The sequence below is a fragment of the Trachypithecus francoisi genome, unplaced genomic scaffold (assembly GCF_009764315.1).
Source record: "Trachypithecus francoisi isolate TF-2019V2 unplaced genomic scaffold, Tfra_2.0 Lachesis_group7, whole genome shotgun sequence".
NCBI lineage: Eukaryota > Metazoa > Chordata > Mammalia > Primates > Cercopithecidae > Trachypithecus > Trachypithecus francoisi.
The window spans coordinates 45657135-45670886 of NW_022681472.1; the positions used below are offsets into that span (position 1 = coordinate 45657135).

At 35.9% G+C, this 13752-nt stretch overlaps 1 protein-coding gene across 3 annotated transcripts in view; it reads right to left on the bottom strand.

The window, feature by feature from the left end:
• The window catches only part of NBN (nibrin), a 53248-nt gene that overhangs the window by 14163 nt on the left and 25333 nt on the right, over nucleotides 1-13752 (bottom strand). For all 3 annotated transcript variants that reach the window (XM_033203383.1, XM_033203382.1, XM_033203384.1), the window contains exons 9-12: nucleotides 11644-11773; nucleotides 8162-8434; nucleotides 6120-6567; nucleotides 412-483 (exon numbers count right to left, since the gene is read on the bottom strand). In XM_033203383.1, coding sequence (XP_033059274.1) covers nucleotides 412-483; nucleotides 6120-6567; nucleotides 8162-8434; nucleotides 11644-11773 — 923 coding nt within the window. The remainder of the gene's footprint in view (nucleotides 1-411; nucleotides 484-6119; nucleotides 6568-8161; nucleotides 8435-11643; nucleotides 11774-13752) is intronic.

Sequence of the window (13752 nt, forward strand, 5' to 3'; positions counted from 1 at the left end):
CCTGAGGTCAGGAGTTCGAGACCAGCCTGACCAACATGGAGAAACCCCATTTCTACTAAAAGTACAAAATAAGCCGGGCGTGGTAGCACATGCCTGTAGTCCTAGCTACTTGGGAGGCTGAAGCAGAATAGCTTGAACTCGGGAGGTAGAGGTTGCAGTGAGCCGAGATCACACTTTTGCACTCTAGCCTGGGCAACAAGAGCAAAATTCCGTCTCAAAATAAATAAACAAATAAATAAATAAATAAAAGAAATAGTAATAATAATATGATCGATCCATTTCCAGGCACAATCATGAAGTAAGCCAAAATTAAGAAAGAGAAATAATCCAAAGAATGTAAAATGACAAAAATTGATGAGATGACAGTCTCTGTAAGCCAAATACGTAAAAAATTAACAAAACGTTTCTCACAGATACTTCTTCTTTAGTTGACCATAGTGATCCTTCCTTGAGTTCACGTTTCTTCCCAATTTCATTTTCTTGCTAAAGAAATAAAATAAAAAATACTGTTCATAGGAGTTATAAAATGATACCTTTCTATCACTTCTTGACCTTTTGAATAAAATGAAGTGTTAAATGGTTCCTTTCTAAAAACTTAAGAGATATTCATGTTATGTATAACCAGGCATTTGGCTTTCAACTGCTTTCCAAGAGAAATTATGAAATGAAAATTTATGTTGAAAGAGATACTGTAGTATCAGGGCAAAGAATTGGAAGCAATCTAAATCCATATAAATCACATGCTTAGAGAATATTTAACAGTATGGGAAAATGATTATAAGTAAATTAAAAATGACTACAAAATTGCACTAACAGTTTGCAAAATAAAATGTAAAGAGAAAATACTAAAATATTAACCATGGTTGTCTGTAGATGGTAGGATTATCAACAAACTGTCAGTTTGTTTTATTTTATACATGTCTGTATGATCGTGTATTACTTTTATAATCAGAAAAGAAACATTTTAAAAGAATTCAAGTTTACAATAGTATCTTAAATCACACTTAAAGAAGAAACAGGTACTTCAACTGTTTAAGATATTTGGAATAAAAGTGAAGACTGCCTTGTATATAGTCACAGTATCTTTCACATTAACATGTCTAGATCATGTTCTGGACGAAACTATTACATAAATGGGTAACGAAAAACGCTTAACTTGAGATACAATTCTCTTGGATGCAAAGTGGGGGACATAACATTTTACATCACATTTTCAGTAATACAGCAGTAAGTCATGAAAGTTTTAAAAAGGAAGTTGGAAAGGGCAGAAAAACAAATGTACTTTGTGCTTGCCTAAAGAGTAAAGAGGATACTGTAATCAATAGGATTAAATGTATGTTTCAGGCCTATCACATGCCATTTTACTTAGGCTGAGTACTTTCACATAACATTTACAGAAAGTTGTTAACACAATCAGAACATTTTAGTCCCTTTATTCATGAATACAAACTCCCTTTATGCACCTTCTCCCCATCCTGCCCTACTCTCTCAAAGTTGCTCTTCCTCCTGAAGAAGTTTTGATTTTCCAACTCAAAGAATCATAAAACCTACCTAGATACTCAGACTATAAGCTTGGAAATTATCTTTTATCCTTTCCTATCTATTTATTTCCCATATAAGCAAATCACCAAGTCTTGGGGATTCTACCTCAATGCCTATCAAACTTCTCTTCTCAAACTGCCTTTCATAGTAGATGCCCAATGCCTACAGTAATGGAATAACTGAGTGCATTACACAGTGAAAGCTGACAAAAGTAACAGTCAAAAGCGCATGGCAGACCTGTGTTTAAGTCTCAGTTGTCAAACCTAGCTATGTGACCTTGGCAAGTTACTTAATAACTCCCACTGTCAGTTTCCACATGTGTTCAATAGGTGTATTTAACTACTGCATTGTAGGGTTGCTGTAAACATAATAAAGGTATCCAATAAGTGGTAGCTATTACTACAGGATACTGGAAAATGCTATAGTTTTAAGAATTTACTAATGAGTATTGAAAAGACGCTATATAAAAATGCTGAACTTGAGATAGGAGGGTGGAATGAAGTGAAGAGGAAATATACTATAGATATAGGGGATGCTGTTAAGGAGAAGAATGTTAAGGATCTTGAGTCAGTTTTGCATTTTATGGAGACTGTGAAACTGAAAGTAAGGCCAAGACACAGTTATCTATGCATAGCTATCATTCATATAAGGATAAAGTCCTAGCAGGAATATTAAGCTAATAGTTTTCCATTTCAGCTGATAGGAAATCTTACAGACATGCTATAATCTAACTTTACATCCAAAAATAGAGAAATGACAGTTCTACCATCAACATCTTTTGGAAAGTGCCTTTCTGAAATATAGCTAAGGATTCCAATACCAAAGAGAAGTATCACATTTTTTGCCTTCAAAAAGTTGCAAAAAAAAAAAAAAAATAATAATTAAAGGATTAAGAAGTATTTCTCTTGACGGTCACTTCTGTAGCTAAAAAAATTAAGCACCAATTCCTTTAATCCATGAAATTAACAAGGACTTTCAGACAAATTCTTAAAATAACACAAATAAAATAATTTAAAACAAACCCACATTGAGTAAGGTTGATGGATTTTATCAGTGTCAATTTCCTGGTTGATACTGTGCTATAGTTATGCAAGCTGTAACAATCAGGGGAAATTAGGTAAAGGGTTCACTGCATGTGAACAATTATCTCAAAATAAACAGTTTTTTAAAATAACCTTACATTGAAAACAGAAACACTTTTGTACCTATTACAGATTCTTACTAAAAATATTATAGTGCTGGAATACAGTGATGTAACTTGTAGTAGTTAACCCCGTGGTATCCCTGGGGAACTGGTTCCATGACTTCCCATGGACACCAAAATCCAGGGATGTTCAAGTCCCTGATAAAAAATAGCATAAATTTTGCATATAACCTAGGCACATCCTCTCATATACTTTAAATCATGTCTAGAATACTTATAATACCTAATACAATGTAAGTGCTATGTAAATAGTTGTTATGTAGGAAATAATAATTTTTTAAAAGTTTCCACATGTACAGACGCATTTTCTTTCCCAAATACTTTCAATCACAGGTTGATAAAATCAGAGGATGTGGGACCCATGGATACAGATGGCCAACTGTATCTCAATTACAGATACTGCAATTAAACTGCTATTCCCTCTCCAAAAGCCTACTACAACATATTTTGTACTGTAATTTTCATTTAGAATGTCATGAATTCTGAAACAGTAAAATAAAGGAAAAATGGAATTATGCTATAGAATCACAGGGAAAAATAAAATAATTATATTTCCTGATATCATTATACCTCATATAAACCTTACATATTAAATGAAAGTTCTGGTCTATGAAAGACTGATGGCTCCCATGTCAAGGGTGTATAGTGCTCAGTTCTTGTCTTTCCCTGTCTGTGCTCTAACGCCCAGTGCCCTGAGTGACATAAGCCCTGGAAGAATGTGCAGTGAAAATAGGTCTTCAGGAAAATTAATTAGCAGTGATCCAGGATGAGCCAAAGAGAGCCGTTACAAACTAAAACTACAACCACTTCCAGACAGATTTGTGGCATCGTAGCAGTGGACTAATCTGGGATGGAATTTAAGGGAAAAAAAGGGGGGTGGGGGTAGCTACTTAAAAAAAGATTAAAGTCACCTTGGGAGGCCAAGGTGGGCGGATCACGAGGTCAGGAGATTGAGACCATCCTGGCTAACACGGTGAAACGCTGTCTTTACTAAAAATACAAAAAAGTAGCCGGGCGTGGTGGCGGGCACCCGTAGTCCCAGCTACTAGGGAGGCTGAGACAGGAGAATGGCGTGAACCCAGGAGGCGGAGCTTACAGCAAGCGGAGTGCAGCCACTGCACTCCAGTCTGGGCTACAGAATGAGACCCCGTCTCAAAAAAAACAAAAAAAGATTAAAGTACGTACTACGACAAGAAGACTAAAGAAAATAAGAACATGTCAGAGAAAATCAGAGGAGAAAAGAGCACAGCAAGGGAAATGCATTTCCAAAGCTGTGGCCAAAGTAATGTAGAAAGTGCCTAACTTTCTAAGCACTTACCTGTAATATTAAGTAACTGAATACAGATTCTGAAACAGTCTGGAACTAAAGTAATAATGTAAATCCATAATGCAACAGAATAAAGATAGCTTTACAAACATATGTAAATGTATTAAACTTAGCAAATGTCTTGGATTTCAACAAATGTCACATTAAACTATTTTACCTAGCTCTCCACCATAGTAGAAATTGATACAGAAGTGACTTATAGAACATATAAATCTCTTGTTTCACTTAGTGCTTCTGTGAAATGAAAGCAGTCTTAAATCCTTCACAATAAAAAAAAAACCTCTGTCTCTGAACTTCTCACTCTGGCTGCAAAATGGAATCTGATAATTCAACATTCATTCTCTCTTTCTTCCTTAAATATAACTCTTTATCAAGGACAGCAATGTGCCAAGTTTAAAACATTTCCAGACTCTTCTAGATTGAGGATAGAAAGTGGCTAAATTATATCCAATTCTGGCCAATAACAACAGTTATTAAGTTGGGTTTCTGAGAAAGCTCCTTAGAAAACAGGCAGGAATTCACCTGGAAAGGCCTTTACCCTGTCCCCTCATCATCACATTCTTCCTCCCTGGAAAGCAGACTTGATGGTTGGAGGCATCCTCTCAAAGAGCGGAAAGACAGACACCTAGTAAATTAATACCATGGAAAGCAGCTCTGATTATCTACTTCCAGGCTACTTTTATAGAGGAAAAAAGATTCTATCTTATGGAAGCCACTAATTTTAGAATTTTTAAAAATATCAAAGGAATTCTTAGCTAACACAATGAGGGAACTTATCCTGGGAAGGAAAATCAGATATACTGAATGAAAATCTCTGGGGCTCTGGTCTGGGAATCTATATTTTCAAAAAGCTTACCAGCTGACTTCAATGCAGCTGGTCCACAGAAGGGCATTTAGGATCACTTAGAAGAACTAACGAATAATGGGGATACCCTTGCCTATACGAAGATAACAATATACAGGCCAAATAGGACATAACGTTCTGTTTTTTGAGGAGTAGTTACAGATTTATAAGGTCCTTGATAAACTCTAGGTTCTCAACTGCTTAGCTAATAAACTATAACTACCATTCACTTAATCCTATCCTTTCGCCTATTCCTGTCCTTATTGTGCAGGTGTTATAGGAGAGGATTACCACAGCCATGAATGAGTGGAGTTAATGAAACCATGTTGGAGATCAGAATATTAAAGTTTTACTTCATCAGGTCTGTGCTCTCATCTAAAGAGCTAACAAATCTACAGCCAGATCAACTTACAGATGTTTATAAAAAAGAAAATAATCTGAGGTGTTTTCATAGATCAAAATAGGTAAGACAAATTATCAACATTCATGAAAATAGACAAGGACATTAAAAAACCTAAATGAAAATGCAGTTCTCACTCATAGGTGGGAACTGAACAATGAGATCACTTGGACTCGGGAAGGGGAACATCACACACCGGGGCCTATCACGGGGAGGGGGGAGGGGGGAGGGATTGCATTGGGAGTTATACCTGATGTAAATGACGAGTTGATGGGTGCTGACAAGTTGATGGGTGCAGCACACCAACATGGCACAAGTATACATATGTAACAAACCTGCATGTTATGCACATGTACCCTAGAATTTAAAGTTTAATAAAAATAAAAAATAAAAAAATTTAAAAAATAAAAAAAAAGAAAATGCAAATTCCTAGTGATGTTATAGCCTAAAAATTTATTGAGTAGATACTTAGTTTTACTAACTTCATCTTTCTGTGCCTGTTTCTTATACTGAAGTATCTCCTACACTTATCATCACAGCCAAATGTCTAATAGTATAGCCTAATTTGGAAATCTATTAAAACAATCTTCTATAAAAGTTTAATTTGTGGTCATTTATTTTACACTACTGAAGAATCACTATACTTTTAACATTTACCATTCACCTTATCAACCTACAAATTCCTATAGTACTGAGTGTTAAAAACATTAATGGATGCTCATACTGTCAATACAAAATCGAAAGTACCTGTTAACATTCTAAGCTTCTATGTACTATACCTCTCATTTAAAATGTTACTTACAGATATTTTGTTACTTTCTGGTACTGCTTCATCACTGAAAGTCTCATTTGTTTCTATATCCATCCTTGGCCTTTTTCTAATATTGACATCTTCCTCTTGTTTTTGAACTTTCACACCAGTTTCTAAATCTGGTTTTGTGTCCTTGAATAACTGTTCCAATACTTCATCTTCTATGGCCACATCATCCATTTCTCTTTTTTTATTTGATCCTAGCTTTTCTGAAGCATGAGATTTACTGGTAGAATTTTTCACACTGGATTTTAAATCTGTATCTGTAAATAAGTTATCGTCGGAGTTTGTGTCCACAGGCTCATTCTGAGATAGATGCTGCTCCTTATTTTTCCATAATGAGGGTGTAGCAGGTTGTGTTTGTTCTAAAACAGAACAAGACATTTCTATTCTTGCTGATTTACATGAAGACATTTCTTGATTTTCTTCATCCCTTTCCCTTAGATTTTTTTAAAAAAAGAAGAAAACAAAACAAGAAAATGAACACAGCTAAGTAATCTTTTAGTTTGGCAAAATTCATCACTCCCTTCATTTAGTTCACAATGTACTCTTGATTTTATTAATTAACACTATTACTGGAAATCAACAAATAGACCTTTGAAAACAGTGCAGAACTCACATTTCTGCTGTTTTGATAGAACTGATGGACCCTGTGGCTAAAGCAGTATGGTGATTGCTATCTTCTCTGCATAAGTTGCATTAGTTGATAAATTACAGGAAAAGGCAGAAAAATATAAAAATACAAAGAACATGTTGCCAGGAGACAGCAGCTTACTTTATAATGTAGTGAGGTTGTGGGCAGGGAAAATTACTCTGGGAATATAACCTGATGGGTTAATGAGAGATGGATTTAAGATAGTAAGTCAGAGTGACTAAATCTACAATACGGTACTGACTGTATACTGCAAATGCTATGTGAATATATCACTAAAAGTTTCCTACACAATACTGTATCATTCATTCAATAAATACCAAACACTTTATGCAAACGCACTAAGTCCATAGAGGACACAAAGACCTGGGACTCTGTTCCCACGAGTTTATTGGATTCATGTTGAACTAGAATAGTCAACCCAATGTTCTATTAACACTAATTTAATGCCAAGGTACTGGACAAACCAACCAATCAAGAGGTTTTTGTAATAATTTAGGTGGTCAGAATTTGAACCTGGCAATAGATGGAAATGGAGGGATTGATAGACACTGAAAATAACAATCAAAAACAGTGATTTCAGGAGCCAGAGGATAAAGAGTCAAAACTTGTAACAATGTAAGCTATTTTACTAAAAAAAAAAGAAATCACATTGGGTGAGAGAACAGAAAAAGTTTTTAGGTCTATTACTGGGGAAACAGCATAAAACCCCTGTAGAAAAGAAGTAAAGCTTAAAGGAAAAGTTAGGGCCAAATATGTTGATGGTCAGTAATAAAGTCTCAAAACCTGAAGGTAGAGTATAAAGAGCAGTAGGGGGAAGAAAAGAAGTCCTCCAAAGTTCATACAGAAATGGGAGAAATAACATCATCGTTTCTGAGAAGCTTAACAGGGATGGTACAAGACAAAAGGCAGTAGTAGCTAGAGGAAGAAACCAGGTCAAGAGAAGGTTTTCAAAAATAAAGGTGAGATTGAACTTTTGAAAACAGAAGAAAAAAATCTAGGATGATCAATATATTCAAAATATGGAAATTGAGAAAATAATTGATGGAATATGGTATTAGAGGGAGTGAGAGCGGTTCTCAAGGAAAACCAGCAGAAATATGATTTTAGAACTGAGATGGGAGCTTAGTTTTTATTGAAGAGAATTGCGGCAAGTAAAACAATACATAAGTACACGTATAGAAGGAGATAAAGGAGAAGCTGTCTAGTGGCTCTAGTGAAGGAGATCAGGGACATTTCTGAGAGGGAAAGGGGTCAAAAAGCCGCAGCAGGAGAAGCATACTTAATCAGAACAGACTAAAGACAATACCATTCTACAACAGGATAAAAAAACTTTCATATTTTTTTTTCAGAGACATGAGAGAAGTTATCAAAAACAGACCTTTTTTTGGTAGACGGCTGAAAGTAGTTTCTGATGGAGTTGGTCTGCTGCTGCTGAGAAGGCCTATCTTTACTTTTATTTATACTTGGCAATTTAGTTGGTGAAAGCTGATAGTTTGGGATTCTCATCTTAGCTAAAGTATTTGATACCATACTATTATTATTGGAGCTTGTTTTGCAGGACTCCTTTACAGTGGGTGCGTCTTGTGAAAGCATTCTGATTTTCTGTTCCATTTTGGAGACTTTGATTTCTTTCGGCCTTTCACTCAAATCCCTGTAAAAAAGAAATGAATGCAAGGTAAACAATCAAGTTTACAGCAACTTTAATATAGAAACAAAGATCGTTAAATAGTTCTAATGTAATATAATTTTAAAAGATAATTTTTAGACAAAAATATACTGAATATATTTTACCATCCCAAGAAAGCAACTCCTTTATTACCTAAGCAAAGGATGATACCTTACTCTTCTTCACCCACTAGAGCACATATTGTTGCTCTACTATAGATGACTGACAAACACACAAAGAATACCAACTTAGGATAGCCTATTATAAGTTAAACTAGGTTATAATCCTAGGCAATTTCCGTTTTGTTTAAAAATGTTTAATTATTCCCACATAAAATCACTATTATTATGGTACTTTCATTATTATTTATTATTATATTATTATAGTACTTTTTTATTAAAAACGGAAAATCAGAATAAAGTCACATATAAGATATTCAGGTCACTGTAAATGAACTGATATGATTATATTTCAGTCAGATGGCAGGCTCTAGAATAGAACAGAACTCTAGATTACCAGAAAAATATTTTAAACACACATGCACAGAGTATACTTTTACACACTTTTTACTTTTACAAAGTATGGTTAAATTAGACACTGCCATTGCTATTCTTATTTTACAGAAAAAAAAAAAAAAGGTCAGGCTGTCATTCAAGCAACTTCCAAAACCTTAACAATTTCTCTTGAAAAAGTTAAATCTGGCCTCAATATGAGTGTAGCAAAAATTAAAATAAGTATGGTTTAATATAGTGATATCTTAAGTATCTTAATATGAACACTTCATTATGTAATATTTAAAATAAAAAAACATATTGTTATAAATAGAAAATAACAAATAATATAAAAGCGCGAACCCCTTCCATTCAAAAAAACAAAATAAAACCCCTCTTCAGATAAAGAACCATAGAAAAACTATCTTTATGGACAACTATTAACTATTTAAATAGCTAGGTAGACACATATAAAGTATCTTCAAAATTACAAGTGATATTCAAATATAGGCAACATCATACAATACAAATACATGTATTTCAAACTTATCTCACCAGTTACAAATAAGTTGAACAACTCTTTCCAGTCATCCATGTACATTTGCAAGGAATAAAAAAACTATCCCAAGACAGGAGTTGCCAAGCTACAGCCTGTAGGCCAAATCTGGTCTGTCACTTATTTTTATAAACACAGTTATTAGAACATAAAACTTTCAATTACAGTCGCCAACACCATATAATGATATTTCTATCAACAATGGACTGCAATATATGATGCTGGTCCCATAAGATTATAAAGAAGCTGAAAAATTGCTATCACCTACTGACAGCACACTGCAACCCATTAGGTGTCTATGGTGATGTTGGTGTAAACAAACCCATGTTGCCAATCATATAAAAGTATAGCACAGTAGCACATACAATTAGGTACAACACATAATACTTGATAATGATAACAATGACTATGTTACTGGTTAATGTATTTACTATATTATACTTTTTATCGTTAGAATGCACTCCTTCTTTTATATATATATATATATTATATATATATATAAAGAACTTTAAAACGGTCTCAGGCAGTCCCTTCAGGAGGGATTCCAGAAGACACTGTTATCATAGGAGATGACAGCTCCATGTGTGTTAGTGTCCCTGAAGACTTTCCAGTGGGACAGGATGTGGGGGTGGAAGACAGTGATTGTGATGATCCTAACCCCGTGCAGGCCTAAGCTAACATGTATCTTTATGTCTTTGTTTTTAACAAAAAAGTTTAAAAAGTAAAACAAAATATAAAAATTTGAAAACAGAAAAGCTTAATGAATAATATGAAGAAAATATTTTTGCACAGCTATACAATATTTTAAGTGTTTACAGCTAAGTATTATTAAAGTTTACAGAGTACGAGTTACAGTAAGCTAAGATTAATTTATTATTGAAGAAAGATTTTTTTGTATATAAATTTAGTGTAGTCTAAATGTAATGCTAATAAGGCAACCATCATGTACAGTAATGTCCTAGGCCTTCACATTCACTTACCACTCACTCACTGACTTACCCAGAACAGCTTCCAGTCCCACAAGCTCCATTCATGGTGTCTTCTTACACAGGTATACCATTTTTTATCTTTTATACAATATTTTTTCTGTACCTTTTCTATGTTTAAATACACAAATACTTCCCATAGTGTTACAACTGCCTACAGTATCAATATAGTAACATGCCATATACATGTGGAGCCTAGGAGAAATAGGCTATACCAGCAGTTCCCATCCTTTTTGGCAACAGGACCAGATTCCTGGTGAGGTTCCAGGTTTGCTGGTGTGGGGAGAGGGGGGAAACAGTTTCGGGATAATTCAAGCATATTTATTGTGCACTTTATTTCTATTACTATTATATTGTAATATATAATGAAATAATTATACAACTCTCCATAATGTAGAATCAGTGAGAGCCTTAAGCTCGTTTTCCTGCAACTAGACAGTCCCATCTGAGGGTGATGGGAGACAGTGACAGATCATCAGGCATTAGATTATCATAAGAACCTAGATCCCTCACGTGTACAGCTCACAAGAGGGTTTGCGCTCCGATGAGAATCTAATGCTGCCGCTGATCTGACAGGAGGTGGAGCTCAGGCAGTAATGCGAGCAATGGCGAGCAGCTGTAAATAAAGATGAAGTTTTGCTAGCTTGCCCGCTGATCACCTACTGCTGTGTGGCCTGGTTCTTAACAGGTCATGGACTGATACTGTGGCTGAGAGATTAGGAACCCCTGGGCTATCTATACTATACGGCCTGGCATATAGTACTCTATACCATGTAGGATTATGTCAACACACTGTTCAATGTTCACACAATGCCGAAATTGTGTAAGGAAGCGTTTCTTGGAAAGTATCCTTGTCTTTAAGAGATTACGTATTGTCTCTTGACAAAGACTACATATCATCTATGGCCGCTTTCATGCTACAATGGCAGAGTTGAGGAGCTGGGACAGAGATCAACAGTCCTCAAAACTGAAAATAACTACTCGCCCCTCCTTTACAGAAAACCTGCTGACCCTTGTCCTAAGATACCCCATTTTCCCAGGGATCCCACTCTCCCATGCTTTCTCTCTCAAGAGACAACCTGATAAAGGTATTACTTCCTGAATACACTATTAATTTATTGATAGAATAATAACAATAGTTTGGTGACAAAGAAGCTTTACCATGTATCTGCTTGCTCTGATTCTGTGTCAGCTACGCATGTTGTAGTATTCACTGGGGCGCTTGGCATTAGTTTTTCATCAACTGACAAGTCTTGTGAAAGGCTTGGTCCTGGAGTTGTTGTCTTTAATCCTGTAAATCACACAAATAGGAAGAAATAATCACAACTGCGAGATACAAGATGAACATCTGGTCACTTAAAACTGTTAAGACTATGCCATGCTGAGGGGATTAACTAGGGAATACAGCACATGGTTTTCTCCAATGAGTCGCACCAACCAACACAAAACAGTCTATAAGCAGCCTGTTGGCATCTATGATGGGCTTATCTAAACCAAATCATTTTAAAGCTACATCAGACCCTTTGTGCTAAAGTATTATCAACTGAAAGAAAAATAAAATAAGCAAATTCTAATTGAAATTATCTTTTAAGTCCGTGGGCCAAAAAATTACATTTATTCCCCCACAGAAAGTATACACACCCTACCATGTATACAAATCAGAATCAATGAGTTTTATTTTCATAAGGAATACATTATTTGAAACAAATCATGTAAAACCATCTTAGACATAAACTTTTGGCTACTCCAGAAAACCATAATGATTACCTCATCTTTTGATTTACCAGTTCAAGTGCCACCCTTCTGGAATACTTTTTTTCTTAACACTTTTTAAAGGTTTGTTATCATTATTATTATTTTTTAGACAAAGTCTCGCTCTGTCACCAGCCGGGAGTGCAGTGGCGCCATCTTGGCGCTCACTGCAACCTCTACCTTCCAGGTTCAAGCGATTTTCCTGCCTCAGCCTCCCGAGTAGCTGGGACTACAGCCGTGCGCCACCCCGCCCAGCTGTTTTTGTATTTTGTATTTTTAGTATCACCACGTTGGCCAGGGGGGTCTCGATCTCTTGACCTCATGTTCCGCCCGCCTCGGCCTCCCAAAGTGCTGGGATTACAGGCATGAGCCAGGCGCCCGACCTGGAATACTTCTTTTCAATCTCCCACACTGAATTAAGAGCTCTCCAATTCTGCTTCCATATCACCATGCACATCCTTCTATTAACAATTCAAGCCAGGTGCAGTGCTTCACGCCTGTAATCCCAGCACTTTGGGAGGCTGAGGCAGGAGGATCACTTGAGCCCAGGAGTGTGAGCCCAGCCTGGGCAACACCAGGAGACCCCATCTCTACAAAAAATAAACAAACTCGCCAGGCATGGTGGCACACACCTGCGGTCCAAGCTAATTGGGAGGCCAAAGTGGGAGGATCACTTGAGCCCAGGAGGTCAAGGCTGCAGTGAGCCATGATTGTGCCATGGCACTCCAGCCTAAGACCCTATCTCAAAAAACAACAAAAAAGCAATAAACAAAATTCACTTATGACTAGCTGGGTGACCTGTGTCAAGTCACTTAACTTCTCTATGCTTCCATTTCTTCATCTATAAAACGAGAATAATTATAACACCTACCTCACAAAGTTGTTTGGAGGGTTAAATAGCCCCTGGAAAAATGCTTGGAACATAGCAAGCACTGTGTCAGCATTAGCTGTTATCATTATCATCACTTTACTTGTTTACTTGCTACTTTTTCCCTTGTTAGACTGGTGTATCCTTGAGAATAAGGACTAAGTCTTGCATATTTCTACATTACCAGTACCTAGAGCGATATTTGGTATAGAATAGATGTAAAAAAGTTTACAGATTAAACCGTTAACTGAAAAAATTTTTAAGCTGATGTTTACTAAATACCCAAGCTAAATTATTCTGTTAGGTCCTTGTGACATAGGATGTGCTTAATAAATATTTATTAATAATTCTAAATTCAGATACTTAAATGACTTCTGCCACTTTCCCGACGTGACCTCTAGAAGTTCACTGGCATTTCCTTTAAGACACATATTTCTAGAATTCACTTTCACTTGCACGTAAGTTTGGAAAGAGTAACAATTATAAATGTTTATATAATCACTGAGTAATTTACTATAGGCTTGGCGAGGTGGCTCGCTGCTGCTCAGTACTTTGGGAGGATGAGGCAGGAGGACTGCTTGAGACCAGGAGTTAAAGAGACCAGCCTGGTCAACACTGTGAGACTTCACTTCAACAAAAAATTTAAAAAT